This window comes from Microcaecilia unicolor, chromosome 4 (genome assembly GCF_901765095.1).
Source record: "Microcaecilia unicolor chromosome 4, aMicUni1.1, whole genome shotgun sequence".
In the NCBI taxonomy this organism is placed as follows: Eukaryota; Metazoa; Chordata; class Amphibia; order Gymnophiona; family Siphonopidae; genus Microcaecilia; species Microcaecilia unicolor.
Window position 1 is genome coordinate 53,582,802 of NC_044034.1, and position 17,978 is coordinate 53,600,779.

General features: G+C 41.1%; 1 protein-coding gene across 2 annotated transcripts in view; it reads right to left on the reverse strand.

Moving 5' to 3' along the window:
* DCUN1D5 (defective in cullin neddylation 1 domain containing 5) overlaps positions 1 to 15,096 on the reverse strand; it is a 75,359-nt gene extending 60,263 nt beyond the window's left edge. The window contains exons 1-4 of one of the 2 annotated variants that reach the window (XM_030200250.1): positions 14,908 to 15,096; positions 14,541 to 14,627; positions 9,484 to 9,606; positions 1,436 to 1,527 (exon numbers count right to left, since the gene is read on the reverse strand). In XM_030200250.1, coding sequence (XP_030056110.1) covers positions 1,436 to 1,527; positions 9,484 to 9,554 — 163 coding nt within the window. In that variant the 5' untranslated portion in view covers positions 9,555 to 9,606; positions 14,541 to 14,627; positions 14,908 to 15,096. Of the gene's footprint in view, positions 1 to 1,435; positions 1,528 to 9,483; positions 9,607 to 14,540; positions 14,628 to 14,902 lie in introns of both variants that reach the window. The other variant, XM_030200249.1, reaches the window with a different exon arrangement.
* Positions 15,097 to 17,978: the final 2,882 nt, after the last annotated feature.

The window sequence follows — 17,978 nt, forward strand, 5'->3', positions numbered from 1 at the left end:
AGTTTAAAAAGGGGTTAGATAGACTCCTAAAGGACAAGTCCATAGACCGCTATTAAATGGACTTGGAAAAATTCCGCATTTTTAGGTATAACTTGTCTGGAATGTTTTTACGTTTGGGGAGCGTGCCAGGTGCCCTTGACCTGGATTGGCCACTGTCGGTGACAGGATGCTGGGCTAGATGGACCTTTGGTCTTTCCCAGTATGGCACTACTTATGTACTTATGTAGTTGTGCTAGGGGTAGGTCGGAATGAAGACTGAACTAGGTCCTGCTGTGCCTGTTAGAGGCTGTTAATGCTGCGGTACAAAGTTCAAGTTTAAAAGTAGGGGGAAAAGGGGTAGAGACTAGTTGATAAAGTTTGCTTTTTCATTCTGCCTACAATTCCTCTTTTAAACTCCAATCTTTAAATTCCCAAAACACAGAGCAAAATATACGTCCTCTTCTCGCAGACTTTCTATACAACCCCTCCTTATGTTTTCTTTTATGTTTGTCTTATGTTTTTATTTATTTATTTTTCTACAGTTTTTAAATATTTATTATGTTGAATTGCTCTGATGTGCCGAACAAAGGGTGGTATAACAAATGATACTAAATATATATATGTATATATATGTATATATATATATATATATATATATATATATATATATATACACACACACACACACGTGGAATAAAGAGAAGCGCTGTTGAAATGAGGAATATTATTTGAATCGAAAGCTGAAATGAATAGCGTTTCTGCTGTGACTATATGATATGTCTTTATACATTAAAAATGGATGAGTGGTTTGTTTGTTTTTAATTACATTTTGATCACATTTCATTATTTGATGTTTATAATACATATAGCAATGCTGGTTGCATTAATGATTGTGACACTACACTGACACCCTAATTCTATATATGTCGCTCAAAACTGTGCAAGCAAATTTGGGCATGAATCCAATTTAATTGACAAATGAGCCAATTAGCACTGATAACTGGGTGCTAATTGGCATTAATGCATGCATCTTTAGGTGCCGAAATCTGCGCATAAGTTTTACATGCGAATCAGGAAAGGGAGTGTGGCTGTGGGACGATCAGGGGCATTCCTGTAATTTGCGTGAATAAGGGAGATCTGTGACTAATTTAGGAGTGAGAATTTACACCAGGTTTCAGTTGGTGTAAATCCTCGCACTCAAAATTGGGCGCAGATCCCAGCACCATACGCTATTCAATAATCGGCACCCAAAGTGCTGTTTATAGAATAGCACTTAGCGCTGATTTTTTGGCACCATATACAGAATTTAGTCCTTAGTGTTAAGTGATACGATTAAATAGCACCATAAAGAGACCATAAAATATATACACCCAAATACAAAAAAAGCACCAAGGACACTGGTTACATTCCTTGACTTAAAATACCCAGATATAAATAGTCCATGTTAACTACGTACCTGCATATTCATAAAACCAAGCTAGGCACTTCTTGCTTGAAAAAATATCATCTCCACTTATTAGTCTACTAGGTGCTTGTGATCTGCAATAGCTTAAAAATAAAATGCAAAGTTGCTCAGATAACACGTAGCACATGAAAATGCTAAAAAAGGACTCAAAGAATTACACACATACACACGTTTCTCCTTAGAAATATACATTTTCCTAATCATGTGCTTTTTTTTAACACACTGATTTTAACTTAATATATAACTGCCTATAATAGCAATAGTACAATTAATATAACAGAATCTACTTATTAGCAGGGCTACTTAAATCATACCATAATATCACAACACTATTAAAGTCATGTCAAAAGCAACACAAAATTCTTCATTCAGAGCCTTAACTGGTGACTCCTTTCACATGGTGAACTCACCTCCATGATTCACCTTACTCGTCACTGGCTCTTTAACATTAAAGAGCCAATGATGAGCAAGATACAGAGGTGTGATTTCACCAGCTGAGGCTCTGACGGAAAAATTTTGGGTTGCTTTTGACATTCTCAAAGTCAGATGAGGACAAAATGCTAGTATTCTGTTTAATTATTCCAATACCATATTAATACCACATTGTAGGTAAACTGGTCCCACTAATGTATAGAAACGCAATACACCAATTTGATAAATATGCTCTTAAAATTTGGTGAACTGTTAAAAAAAATTCTGCACACTAATACAGTGAGGTTAATTATATACATTCATGTTAGCCAAAAGGAAAAACAGAAATACCTCACCTCAATGGCAACAAACTGAAAACACAAAAGTTAGAAGCAAACAATTGCCTCTGCCTCTTTTTCCTTTAATATTCTCAAAGGATGTGGAAGACAACGTAAGGTATTTCTTTGCTCTGCAGAACCAATGTACGTAGAAGTAAAAAAATATCTTACACAGGAATCAGGACTCCAAGCAAATGAGCAGCATCATATGTTTCTACCTTGATGCAGCAGTTATCAACACAGGGCCCAATATTCAAAATGATAAATTGCCTGTCCAAAACTAAGTGGGCATTTTAAGCAGCAGTGCTGCTCAAAATGCCCGGTTACCACTCAAGTCGAAACCGGCTACCCTGGGTGCATTCCAGAGGTAACCACTTAAGAAAACTGCCTAAACAGGACCGTATAAAATGTGGTCCTATCTTTATGCAGTTCTTCATAGCCAGTTAAGTGCCCAATATCGTATTTAACAGGATATGCTTTAGCCAGCTACCTATACCAGAAATTCAATGCTGGAGCTCGAACATGGCCAGACACTGAATTTCCAGGTTTAACACCAGCAGTAGTTAGCAAAACACAGACTGCTGCCGGCTGGCCCACAGTACATAATCTTTAACACTTTGTTAATTATTTATTTATTTGCTGCACTTGTATCCCACATTTTTCCACCTATTTGCAGGCTCAATGTGGCTTACAAAAATGTTACAACATACACACATTATAGAATAAGGATTTCAGAGTATAGATACAGATGGGTACATAAGAATATCATAGCAATCATATTAACGGAATAATAATTTTACAATTGCTACAAATAAGAGTGCATAAGTAAATCATGTGGGATTGGAAGTGGATTGATAGATAAATAATGATATCAGGACAAGATATAATATTCAGTCATGAGGATGCAATTAAGATGAACAAATAGGAGGGTTCCATAATAGTTGTAATTGGAATAATTTGGGAGTCTGATCGTTATGGGGAATCTTTTTTATACGTCTTTATGAATAAGTAAGTCTTTAGTAATTTTCGGAAGGTTGTCAAGTCGTGCGTTGTTTTTATGGCTATCGGTAATTCATTCCATAGTTGTGTGCAGATGTATGAGAAACTAGATGTATGTATGGATTTGTATTTAAGTCCTCTGCAGTTGGGATAGTGAAGGTTTAAGCAGGTGCGTGATGAACTTTTGTTATTTCTCTCTGGTAAGTCAATTAGGTCTGACATATAGGATGGGGCATCTCCATAAATGATCTTATGAACCAAGGTACATATCTTGAATGTAATACGATCCTTCAGTGGGAGCCAATGCAGCCTTTCTTCTAAGGGGTCTGGCACTTTCATATTTCGCCTTACCGAATATCAATCTGGCTGTGGTGTTCTGGGCTGTCTGGAGTTTCTTGATGGTTTGTACCTTGCATCCCGCATATAAGGAATTACAATAGTCCAAATGGCTCAGAACTAATGATTGCACCAGTTCGCGGAATGTCTCTCTTGGGAAGAAAGGTCCTGCTCTTCTAAGCCTCCACATTGCAGAGAACATTTTCTTTACAACATTTTTTACATGGCAATCTAGATTAAGACTGCGATCAATTGTTACGCCTAGGAGTTTCAGGGTGTCCTCAATAGGGAGAGTGTGGTTTGGTATGTTTATGTTGGGATAATTGATTTTATTATACTGCGATGATAGTATTAGGCATTGTGTCTTTTCTGTATTCAGCTTTAGTTGGAAAGCGTCTGCCCATGAGTTCATAATTTGGAAGCTGCGATTTATTTTGTCTGCAATTTCTGATAAGTCATTTTTGAACGAAATATATATCGTTACATCATCAGAATAAATATATGGATTTAGGTCTTGGTTGGATAATGCTTTGGCCAATGGTAACATCATTAGGTTGAAGAGAATCGGTGAAAGCGGAGATCCCTGAGGCACACCACATTCAGGTCTCCATGGTGATGATATGATCGATTTAGATATTACCCGGTATGTTCTTGTTGTTAGGAAACTATGAAACCAATTCAATACATTTCCTCCTATTCCAAAATATTCTAGAATGTTTAATAGAATATCATGGTTGACCATGTCAAATTGTAACAAAAGGACATTATTACCAGTTGCAATAATATGTTTGAATTTGGTCGTGAGTGTTATTAGAAATGTTTCGGTGCTGTGATTAGCACAGAATCCAGATTGGGATGTGTCTAGTACTGAGAAATTGTTCAAGTAGTTTGTAAGTTGTTTAGTTACCAGACTTTCCATTAACTTGACTACTAGAGAAATGGATGCCACTGGACGATAATTAGTTATATCATTTAGCTTTTTCTTCTGGTCTTTGGGAATTGGTGTGAGTAAGATGTTGCCTTTATCCGTAGGAAAGAAACCATGTTGAAGCATGTGATTTAGGTAAGAGGTGAGATCTGCTATGAAACGCTGAGGGGCAGATTTTATTAAGTAGCTGGGACATGCATCCTGGCTTTTATTTCTAAACGGATTCGGTGTTAAAGTATCATTAAGCCTTATTCAATATATTAAATTACTAAAATTTGCAGCTAATGCACAGTATATTCCTGCATTAAGCCACGGTAAACACGAAAGTTACCACGTTTTTGTAAAAGGGTTTCTTACTCTAATTAAAGTCACACACACACCTTTCCCTCACTTCCACTTCCCCCATTTGTGATCCAGCATCTCCCTTCTCTCTAAATTCCCCTTCCCCCCAATGTACCTTGAAACTTGACTTTACTTCTAGAGGTTGCCAGCAATGGCAACAATTTATGCACACTGCCCGTAGCTGATCTCAGGGCCTTTCCTCCGACACAACTTTCTGTTTCAGTGTGGGTGGAACGCAGCAGAGGGAAAGCTCTTGGGTCAGCGGCCAGCAGCATATGTGAATCGCTGCAGTTGCTGGTGACCTCTAGAAGTAGAGACACCTTTTAAGGTAGCCCGTGGGGGGGGGGGGGGGGGCATAGCTTGGAAGAGAGAGGGAGAGGTGCTGAACTTCTGGAGGAGGAGCAGGAGATAGAGAGAGACATGGAGATATCAGGCTACAAGGGGGAAAGGGGGAGAGAGAAAGAGGGATGAGATGCTGGGAATGGTGGACCCAGGTGGGAAAGATCATGGTGGGGATGTCAAGGAGATGAGCGAGTACAGAGGGTAGACATGTGGTGATAGGAGAGCAAAAAGATAGAAAGTTGATAGGTAGGTAAAAAGTAAAAAGAAGGACTGGGGACAGAGAACTGGGGAGGGGGGGGGGGGTAGAATAAAGTTTATGTTGAGAGGCAGAAAAAGAAACAGAGGAAACAGCTAAAATGAAATAAGATTATTATATCAGAGACAGATGTAGTGAGAAAATGAAACGAGGAGAGATGACAAATGGACAGCAGCCACTGGAAAAAGTTATCAGAAAGACAGGAAAACAGAAAAGAGAGACGTTATTGAAAAATGAAATGTGCAGACAACAATGATAAAATAAAGTGTTTTATTCTGAATTTATTAGAATTTAACTGGAATATGTTAGCTTTGGGAAATGTGCATTGTGGATGTCTTTGTATTGTGTTCCTTACAAGAAAAAAAATCTATTTCTGTATATATATATATATATATATATATATATATACATATACATATATATACATATATATAAATCCTATATAATAATTCTCACCATCAACGCTCTAATGTGTCTGCCTGTGTCCGTGGCTCCTTCGGAGTTGCTGAGCTAGGCTTCTTAGCCAGGCTGACGTCACTCACAGCTGATTCCCAGGAAGCGGGAGGAGTAGGGAAAGACGCGGAGCATCAAACAACGACCCTCCTCTCCCCTGCCCCCCCCTCCAACCACCCATGTCCTGCGACCCTCCGCTCCCCCTGCTCCCCTTGCAGCCACCCATGTCCAGCGACCCTACTCTCCCCCTGCCCCCCCTCCAGCCACCCATGTCCAACGACCCTGCTCTCTCACCTGACCCTCCTTCATCCACCCAGGTTGTGTAACCAATTCTTGGGGACAGGCAGGAAAGATCCCCGGTCCTGCCTGGCCACCGATACTTACAAGAGCGGCCTCCAAGACTTCAGCAGAAGTCTCGCGAGTCCGCCATTGGAAGTCTCGGCGGCCATTTTAAACAGCAATCCGGCAGCGGGGGAGCGTCAGCGCCAGCAGCGGGCAGGCAGGACCGGGGATCTTTCCTGCCTGCCCCAAAGAATTGGTTACACAACCTGGGTGGATGAAGGAGGGGCAGGTGAGAGAGCAGGGTCATTGGACATGGGTGGCTGGAGGGGGGGGAGAGGAGGGTCGCTGGACATGGGTGGCTGCAGGGGGTCCAGGGGGAGAGGAGGGTCGTTGTTTGATGCGCCGCTCCCTGCCACTTGCTCCGCGTGTTTCCCTACTTCTCCCCCTGCCTGGGAATCAGTTGTGAGTGACGTCAGCCTGGGTGGCTGGAGGGGGGGCAGAGGAAAGGAGGGTCGCTGGACACGGGTGGCTGGAAGGACGGGGTGAGGGGGGTCCTGAGACCAGAGAGGTGGGGGTGGAAGGGGGGCCTCAAACCATAAAGGGCGGAGGCACACACTCACTCACTGTCTCTCACATACACTCTCTCTGACACACTCTCCATCTCTCACACACACTCTCTCTCAAACATACACTCCGAGGAAAACCTTGCTAGCGCCCGTTTCATTTCTGACAGAAAAGGCCTTTTTTACTAGTATATATATATATATATATTTTTTTTTTTTTTTTAATTTTCATATTTCCATTTCTAATTTGTAATCTCTTGTTCTGTTGTTTTTAGTGATTGTCTGCCTATGTTTGCATGTGGCCAAGATGGGGCATTGTGTTTGCAAGTAGCTTCTGTGTAGAAATCTGTACCATATCCACTTGTTCTCTTATCAACAGTAGGTGTATTGGTGTTCTAAGGCCAAACATTACTATTTGTAAAGCTGCCTATATGTTGTGCTCCCTTCTGCCTACCCCTACTATTACACCGTCCCCCTTAATCTCTGGGCTGACAGTTGGCTGATTGTTTCTCTTCTGTATCGAATAACTGTAGTTCTTTTCCTCCTTTTATTTGTATTTTGATTTGTAAACTGCCCAGTTCTCAGTCAGCTTGGGCAGTACAGTAAATTTTAATAAACATATTTACAGGTAGTGCTCTTGCTATCTGAATCATAGGAATTAGTGTTTCTGTTGTATGGCAGGTTTGCTACATGTATGCTGACTTAGCTTGAATTGAATTCTAATAACCACTTTTTTTTTAAGTAACTGAAAATATTTTTTAATAAATTCTAATAAAAATGTAACTTGTTTGTATTAACATTAGTCTGTTTATGTAGATGTGTTGGAATTTTCATTTTCAGTTAAATATAAAGAAAACTTTTTGCATTTTCAAGTTCAATTGTTATGTAACAAACATTTATGTTTACTTATTTCATTCATTTATGAAGCCTGATAAACCGCAAGAGAACAGTAATGCCATCTATGCAGTTGATAACCACAATAAAAAGAGAAAAAAAAGGAAGAAGGGAAAAATGGATCAGAGGAAAATGGGTAGTTTATGAAGCTGGTGGTCTTAAGGCCTCAGAGAAGAGGAATTCAACTTTTGACTTGAATGCTGTAACAGAGGGCTGAGTCCAGATGTGTGTGTGGGGGAGGGGGGGGGGGAGAGACTGGACCAAGATAAGTGAATGTGGGTTTGAGTGCTATGTTAAGAAGATAAGTGGGGGAAGAACAGTCAGAGTCAGAAGGTTGCTGTTGGACGAGTAGAGAGAGTGGGTGAGAGTTTAAGGAATGAGAAGATTGTTAATATAGGCCAGTTCATAAGCGACCAGTATATACAGAGAAGGACCTTAAATTTTATGCGAGATGGGTAACCAGCGTTCAGTATGGAGAAGAAGGGTAGCCAGCGTTCAGTACAGAGAAATGTAACATAAATCGAAGCGATGTGCATGATGAAGTTTAATAGCAGTTGACTGTACAAATCAAAAGACGTCCAGCATAGAGAAAGCTGCAATAGTCCAGGTAAGTTATCAAAGCAAAGAGAAGAGTGCAAATTAAAGGGAGAGAAAAAAAGAGCAAACAAAGGGCCTCTTTTACTGAACTGTGCTAGCGATTCCCAGCACGGCAAATGGGCTGGCTCACATTTTCAACATGGGAATCGCTAGCGTGGTTTAGTAAAAGAAGCCCAGAGTGGATATGATACATAGCAAAAAATTAGGAGTGAACAACTGAGTCAGTCAATCTGCTGCTTGAATGTAAGATTGGTATCAAAAACAATGCACAATATCTTAACTGAATCTCTGAAGGGAAGAGATAGGATTGGAGGGAGGGGGAGAAGAGGAATGTAAGGATTGGAGAAGACGATAACCTCACATTTCAACAAGTTAAGGAACAGGCCATTAGCCTTCAGCCAACTAAAACCGTGAGTAGGCAGGTGTTAAAGAGAGAAAGAAGAATCAGAAATAGAACAACAAATCTGAATATCATCTGTGTAACAATAAACTGTACAGCTCTATTCCTGAATACTAATATTACAGAATTAATATTCTGTATTGCTATATAGGTAGCATCTATGTATAGGCCAGTATAGATTTTTTGTTTTCAATATTATTTGTAAAATAAATAAAAATGTTATACACAGCTTTTTCCTTTGTTGCAAAAATTATCAAATCAGTTCATGTAAACTCTGCAATTAATTTTTGCCCTGGATTATACATTTAAATGAGGTAGAGAGGTTGCATTTATAAGTAACAGAAAATTGTATAATACTGTGCTGTACTTCCCTGCCCCCACCTAGATACTCCTTCATGCCACCCAGCTGACAATAATTTGGGGGGGAGAACGCATATCTAAAACAGCATGTTATTTCTCAATAACTGGCTTTTCTAGACAGCTGCCAAGTGAAAATTTAACCCCTTCCCCCCGTTTACTAAGCCGCACAGCAATGCTGTGTGGCTTAGTAAATTGGGGGGGGGGGGGGGGGGGTAAAGTTCTGCTTGATGAACAATTTGCAACTTTCCTCCAAATATGTCAGTACCTTGACATGCTCGTGTCAGGCATGCCACATCTGGAGGAGAGATGGTACAATATCCTTTTCAAAAAAATGAACATGTTGCTCAGATTCTTTTCAATAGCAACAAATCTCTTAAGAAAATAATATGGTAGAAAAGTCAGTCGCTAATGCTAATCATTATATTGAAGAAATAAAACCAAATAGAATCTTGCTGGAGAGAAAGGGAGAGAGTTAAAAAGTTATTCAAGGGAGATTTTATTTCTTTAAAAATCAGATGATTTTTAACAGCAACACTACCTTGTAATTTTAAATTTTTTTAGGCCCACATCTTCTGAGTCCGATGATTTTCTCTTTTTTTTCACAGGCATTTTGTTTTCTGTGCAGACAAGTTCTCTATATGGTGTCACTGTGGAGAGGTTTCTAAAACATAGATATTTTGAACTATTAGTAAGCAATATCTCTCTGCATGATATAAATAGAAGGCATTTGGTTAGATTTTACAGAATTCATTTAAAGCATTGTCAATACAAGAAAAACATGTTTATTTTAATTCTTTACTTTTGTACATTTATAACCATCAGGACTGCTCAACAGCTTTTGTGATAAAACTATCAAGCTTTTCTGTTTTGGAGTAGTATAGTGGTTAATCCAGCGGACTTCGATCCTGGGGAACTGGGTTTGATTCTCACTGCAGCTCCTTGTGATTCTGGGCAAGTTACTTAACACTCCATTGCCCCAGGTACAAATAAGTACCTGTATATAATATGTAAACTGCTTTGAAGTAGTTGCAAAACCCACAGAAAGTCACTATATCAAGTTCCATTCCCCCCCCCCCCCCTTTACCTGACCAATAAAAGAAATCAATCACCCTTCTAACCAATTTACTGGACATGAAATTGTGCCTAATTATGTAGGGATGATCTGCTGTTTTGTTCTGTCTTAATTTAGGATATTTTATTGGTAGTTTTTATAAATTTGTATTGTATCCTCTAGGGTCTATCCTACCTCTTGATGTTCTATGACCCACACTGATCTAGTCCCTGGTATGAGCGACATACATGCATTGATTGTAATCTAATGTAATGTAAAGAAACAGTGTTACAAAAGACTCCTCACAATAAACTGACACTTGATATCACTATAGAAGGTCAATTATTTATAGAAACCCTCACCATTGTGTGGAGCAGAATAATTTAACTTGGGCTTATCACTGCGCCACTGCAATCACGCTTCCATTGACACTGAAGTATGACCACTAAAATATCACAATCTGGCAAACGCATGTTGCAGCGCTTGCTATCCATGCCATGTTACAACATAGTTAACAAAGTAAATGACGGCACATAAAGACCTCTACGGTCCATCCAGTCTGCCCGGATAAACTCATTTTACATGGTATGGGATACTTTATACGTATGCCCGAGTTTGATTTATCTTTGCCATTTTCAGGGCACAAACCGTAGAAGTGTGCCCAGCACTCTTCTTGTACTAAGTTCTGAAGCTAACGTTGAAGCCCCTTAAAATTTACACTCCAGCCCATCCCTATCTATTCAGTAACAATCAGGGCATAGACCATAGAAGTCTGCCCTGCACCGGTTTTGTTTCTGAATTACCGGCTTCGCCACCTAATCTCCGCTAAGATTCCGCGGATCCATTCTTTCAAAACAGGATTTCTTTGTGTTTATCCCACGCATGTTTGAATTCCATTACTGTTTTCATCTCCATACCTCCCACGGGAGGGCATTCCACATGTCCACTACCCTCTCCGTGAAAAGATACTTCCTAACATTACGCCTCAGTCTGCCCCCCTTCAACCTCAATTCATGTCCTCTAGTTCTACCGCCTTTCCGTCTCCAGAAAAGGTTCATTTGCGGATTAATATCTTTCAAATATTTGAATGTCTGTATCATGTCACCCGTTTCTCCTTTTTTCCAAGGTATACATGTTCAGGTCAGCAAGTCTCTCCTAGTACGGTATTCCACGCAAATCCTATACCATTTTTGTAGCTTTTCTTTGCACCGCTTCCAGTCTTTTTACATCTTTAGCAAGATATGGCCTCCAAAACTGAACACAATACTCCAAGTGAGGCCTCACCAACGACTTGTAGAGGGGCAACAACACCTCCTTTCTTCTGCTGGTTATGCCCCCTCTATGCAGCCTAGTATCCTTCTGGCCATGGCCGTCACCTTGTCTCATTGTTTCTTCACCTTCAGATCCTCAGACACCAACACCCCAAGGTCTCTCTCCTGAGTTGAGCTTACTAATCTCTCCCCTGCTATTCAGTATCTCTCTTTCGGGTTTCTTCACCCCAAGTGTATCACTCTACACTTCTTGGTATTACATTTTAACTGTCAGACCCTTGCCCATTCTTCTAAGATTTGGAGATCCCTTCTCATTGTTTCTACTCCCTCCAGAATATCCACTCTATTGGCTATTTTCATGTCATCCACAAAAAGGCACACCTTTCCTTCCATGTCATCCACAAAAAGGCACACCTTTCCTTCCATCCCTTCAGCAATATCTCCCACAAATATATTAAACAGAATAGGCCCCAGCACCGACCTCTGAGGAACTCAACTGCTCACCTTCTTTTAGTGGAGGAGTACTACTATTTAGCATTTCTATAGCGCTACAAGACGTACGCAGCGCTGCACAAACATAGAAGACAGTCCCTGCTCAAAGAGCTTACAATCTAATAGACAAAAAATAAATAAAGTAAGCAAATCAAATCAAAGCAAACCTCGGGGGGGGGGGGGGGGGGCGGCAAAGACGTCAGTAAAAGACGCTCCTGGCGAGAGTTTTTACCCTGTCCTGATTTTTTTGGTTGTTTTTACATTTTGATTTTTGTTTTCATTTTCTATTTTATTAGTACCAACATAGGTGAGAGGCGCTGCACGGGCCCGGCAAGACGGAGGGGGGGCCGGCGGAGGGGGAGAGCAGCGGCGACGACCCCAGGGGGGGCAGTGGGGGTGGGGCACGGGGGCAGAGGACGGCGGGAACCGTCAAGGGAGGGAGGGAGGAGGGGGGCCGGGCCGCCCCAACCCGTGACCCCGATGCAGGGGGAAGCGGGGAGCAGCGGCGACCTCGGGGGGCGGCAAAGACGTCAGTAAAAGACGCTCCTGGCGAGAGTTTTTACCCTGTCCCGATTTTTTTGGTTGTTTTTACATTTTGATTTTTGTTTTCATTTTCTATTTTATGCAGGGGGAAGTGGGGAACCATGTGTTTCATATTTTCTAACATGCCAGCTTGGATTTTTATGCTGCAGGGGGAAGCGGCGGGGAGCAGCGGCGTGTCTGTATGACAGGTCAGGCCTTAACGACAGCTCTGACCTCACGTTAAATATATCGCGGTAAATGATTCGGTGCAATCGTCGGTATGGTTAGTGCATCCCGAATTGTCCACATTGCAATGGTAGTTACTCGTTTGCATTCCATTTTCGTTAGCTGCTAGCGTCGTCGGAAAATGGCCTTTAATGCATGCTACGGTTGAAAATTTCTTCGTTAAAGGGTCGTTAAAGTTAGTGCATCTGGAGCTGTGATAAAAACAGATCCTGAGGAACTGAGTTTGATTCCCACTGCAGCTCCTTGTGACTCGGGCAAGTCACTTAACCTTCCATTGCCCCTGGTACAAAATAAGTACCTGAATATATGTAAACAGCTTTGAATGTAGTTGCAAAAAAACCTCAGAAAGGTTCCCTTTCCTCAGAGCAGATTCCATTTACCAGCACTCTCTGCCACCTGTCGGTCAACCAGTTTCCCATCCAGTTCACCACTTTTGGTCCTAATTTCAACCCTTTCAGCTTATTCACAAGGTTCCACATAATGAATTTCTTGTGCTTATACCATAAGTCAAAAATGTTACATACGGTAATTGTTCCAATCAATGTGAAAAATCAAACTAACTTCAAATAACTCCAACATAAGTATTTACTAATATCACACTTAGCTTCATTCAACTTGACTTCTGGGAGACTGAAATTCAAGGCTATTTTCTCAGGTGAAAAACACACAAGTCTCAAAATTGTATTAATTTTATGTTTTTGCTCTCGTCTACTGCAAAACACTATTGAATGTTTTTACTAGAAATTTGGTATACTTAAGACTGGAGCATCCATCAAATACCAGAAAAAAATGCTTTTTGGGGGGACAAGAGAGAATATAAAAAAGAAGCAATTCTGGCAGTTGCCAAATTTGTAAGCCTCGTTCATAACATCATAAAAAATGCCACACTGAAACAGACCAATAGCTCATTGAGGTGAGTCTTGGAGGTATATTTTCAAAGCACAGAGTTACATGGGAACCTATGTAACTTTGTAAGTCTATGTGCTTTGAAAATGAGCTTCTAGATATCTAAAAGAATAGAGCAGATCCTAATATTTATTGGGATTTAATCACTTTTATGAAGAGATTCATCCAAGAGAATGTACAACATGTACAGCATGACATGAAAACCTGAAGTTTGTAACATAATAGAAAGGCAATTCCCAGATATAGAAAAGTGCAGACATTTAAGTCTTTCTGGCTAAGAATGTTTTGATGGACTTGTCTTCTAGAAACTTGGCCAGACCTTTTAAACTATACTACTAGCCTTGACCACATTACCCTGCAATACGTTCCACAGGTTAATGGCTCATTAACTGTAAACATTTTTTGTAAATTTGATTCAAATCAGTTATTTACGGAATATCATCTAGTCCTCGTGCTGACTGGGGAAACCATCCCCTAACAACATACTAGATAATACATGAATACACGCATAAACTTAATTCCTGGATTTTATATATCAGGTTGCTTGATTATAGAAGAACGAGTTATAACTACTTACAGTAAACCCTTTCTCCACAATATATATCAATACCTGAATGTAACTCATCTTGAACTAAATATCCCCCTAATAAACTTTTATTTAGTTGCTATTTTGAGATTAAAAAGAAAATTGCATTTCTAAATAACGTTTTTCAGTGGGATGTTTGTTGTTTCTTCACAGCATGTCTCAATTGTAGACTTCACTAAATACTACAAACCCTGAAACCTGACCAGACTAACTGAAGCTAACATCTTATGTGGTTTTCACACCACAGAAAAAAAAAAACAGAATACAGCTTAATCAGCACAGTACATCTGCTATAACTGAGATTCCAAGTTGCCCAATTCCAGGCTGGAGATTTTTAGACAGTCCAGATTTTCAAAGCAGTGTGGGATTTGTAGTGCCTAATCCTGCCTATCGAAATCAGTGCTGAAAGTCCCATAATGCAAAATGACGGGGTGATCAAAAATCCAGGACTACCCAAAACCTCAAGTCTGGAACTGGGTACCTTGGCACCTTTGAATAACTTGTTTATATTATCGCATTACCAGAAAAAAACATGTAGGCTCCAATCCAGACAAATTGACTCCAAAGATGAAACAGGTGCAGCATGTGGGCTCATGTCACATCCCTGCCTAAAAAATTTCAAGCCAAATACAGCTTCAGTTACTTCACATTCCAAAGCATACCATTCTTACACCACTTTCCTACGTCCCGTCGAAAAGCATGCAAGCTGGAATATGGAAAAATACATTTAAAATATTAAGAAAATAATATAGAACGTCTAGATGAAAACGAAATGCAAGAAAGAAGAATCGCTACAGGATGCAAGAACAGGACGGGGAGGGGCTTAGCAGAGCCAGAAGAGGGAACCAAGACGGAATAAGAGGGAGGAGCGCCCGTAGCCAACCTTACTAAGTAGATAGTATTCTCGCCCAAACAGACTCTTTTTTTATTATTATATAAGCGGAATACGTTCGTCCCGCTAGCGTCTCCAACGAGCCACAACTCCCTCCTTTCTTGCTTCCGCATTCAGCTCCCACAACCAGAGTAAAAGGGAAGACGAGGAGGAAACGGCACGACTAGTACAGAACTCTTCCGAGCATGCGCACCAACACAAAAAAAACGTCATGCGAAACCTACAGGCGAAAGCTTGTAGTACACCAACTGCTGCTGCTTCCGGTTTCACAGTGCCCAGTATGACGCATGCTCCGTTACAGCAGCCTGCCTTCCTGAATCCTGAGTGAGCCTAGTACTACTGTCTGTACTGTGTAGAGACGCAGTGCAACTTCTGCTCCAGGAAAAGAGAAGCTATTGGTCTGGTGGCGGTGAGGCGCGGTAGATGATTGAGATGATCCTTAGCTGGGGATATCAAAGAGGCTTGCGCGCTCCAGTAATAGTTTGAATGGTAGTGTGCTAGTCCATTAGTCCGAGGCCGTTTATGCTTACACAGATAAACCACCAAGTAGTGATATTCGTGCCAAAACGGAATATTTTTATTTTTAAGATAGATACAGGCAAGATATCTTCACCAGGCTGCCAACAAGCCAGGATTTCCTTCCTCTTTGTTCACATTTATGGCTCACAACCATTGGCAAAGGGACAATGGGGTAGAGGCTTACCAAGTACAGACCCCCTCCGTACATGTTCACTATCACGAAAATGTCACGAGACATCTACAAGCAAGAGAAAGAGCAGCCATTGGTATACAGTGGGCTCACAGGGCCGACGGAAAGCTGTAAGAGCATGCATTGCGGGGGGGGGGGGGGGGGGTGTGCCAACATTTGAGGGGTGCCAGAAACTGCCATGCTTACCCTGCGCTACACTACAGCCCTCGCAAGAAGACGTACCTTGATCCTTAATGGCCGCCCTGGTGGTGTAGCTGTGGGGGCAGGAAAGAATGCCACTCTTCTGCCCTCTGCCGCTCCATTTCCGCTTTGTTGTTTTGTGCCATGGGCAGTGCCACCATATTTTAAAAATGGATTTCGAGGCTTCCACCATTTTTAAAATACAGCGGCACAGAAGAGCGGAGATGGAGGAGGGGCAGAGGGCAGGAAAGAGTGGGATTCTTTCCTGCAGCCGCAGAGGCCACTACATCACCAGGGTGGCCTTCAAGAATCAAGGTAGGTCTTCTTGGGAGGGTTGTATTAACTGCTAACCCTTATTCACTTGTTCAGAACCCTTATTTTATCATCCTTGCATTAATATTCCCTTATCTCTTGTTTGTCCTAATTAGATTGTAAGCTCTGTTGAGCAGGGACTGTCTCTTCATGTTCAAGTGTACAGCGCTGCGTACGTCTAGTAGCGCTGTAGAAATGATAAGTAGTAAGCACATAAGCATAAGCACTGCCATACTGGGAAAAGACCAAGGGTCCATTAAGCCCAGCATCCTGTCTCCAACAGCGGCCAATCCAGACTTCAAGAACCCGGCAAACCCCCCACCCCCAAAAATTTATTATTATATTTGGCAAAATGAAATATGAAAACGCCAGACCCTTAAGAGAAAAACTACATTGGCTTCCACTTAGAGAACATATTGCGTTCAAGGTCTGCACCCTGGATCATAAGATCATACACGGTGAAGCTCCGGGGTATATGTCAGACCTCATAGACCTACCAACCAGGAACTCTACTAGTCTATCACATACGTTCCTGAATCTCCACTATCCCAGCTGCAAAGGAATAAAATATAAATTAACATATGCATCCAGTTTCTCCTATACAAGCACGCAAATATGGAATGAATTACCAAAATCCATAAAAACAACTCACGACATAATTTCTGTAAATTATTGGTTATCAATAGAAATCAAACAAAATAAAACATGGAAAAGAAAATAAGATGATACCTTTTTTATTGGACATAACTTAATACATTTCTTGATTAGCTTTCGAAGGTTGCCCTTCTTCGTCAGATCGGAAATAAGCAAATGTGGTAGCAGATAGTATATATAAGAGAAACATCAAAGCATTACTTTGACAGTCTGATAGAGTGGGAGGGTGGGGATATGCATGGGGACAGCAAAGCATTTCATTGATATTCTAACAGGATGGGTGTGGGTAGGTGAGAGGAGGGTGATAAACAGAGAAATAAACAGAGAATTACAACTTTATGGTTTATAATGGGCTAGAAAACCCAGATCCTTATTAAGTCCTGTCTGTAGGGTGTCAAAATATTCATTCATTCTTACTTCAAAGGTCTTACATTCCTGTATTGTTTTAAAATTACCTTTCAGTATTCTTACTGTGAAATCACTGGTGCAGTGTTCTGGTCTTGTAAAGTGTTGGCCCACAGGGGTGGGGGCTTGACTGGCACCGGCTATTTTCATGTGATGTCTGTGCAGATTGAATCTTGTCTTAAGCATCTAGCCTGTTCCTCCAATATAGCATCCTTCGTTACATTTTTTACACTGAATGATATATACCACATTGGAAGATGAGCATGTAAAAGATTCCTTTATGTTGAATATTTTTCCCTTGTGAATTACTGTGCCAGAGACCTCAGCACCGGCTCTGTAGGCTCAGGCCAAGGAGGCTATGTAAAACAGAAGACAAAGTGAGCCTAAGCCAAAGAGGTTAGATTGAGAACAGGAGACAGTACGAGACTATCAAGCCCATTCTGGGGCCCTTTTACAACGGTGTGTAAGGGTCTATGTGTGGCTGGCATGTGCCAATTCAGCATTACCGCCTGGCTACTGTGCGCCCCGGGCGGTAATTTTGAATTTGGCGTGTGCCAAAAACTTGGTAGAAAATATTTTCTATTGTGTGACATTTACCCAGAGGTAAATGCCAGTAGAAGTGCGCTGCATGCCTATTGCCTGGGTAGTGCGTGAGACCTTACTGCTAAGTCAATGAGTGGGAGTAAGATCTCAGGCCGAAAATGGATGGGTGCTGTTTTTTATTTTGCCGCACGTCCATTTTCTGGCCCCTTAAAAAAGACCCTTTTTCCAGAAAGCAGCAAAAACTGGCCCGGTGCGAGCTCAAAA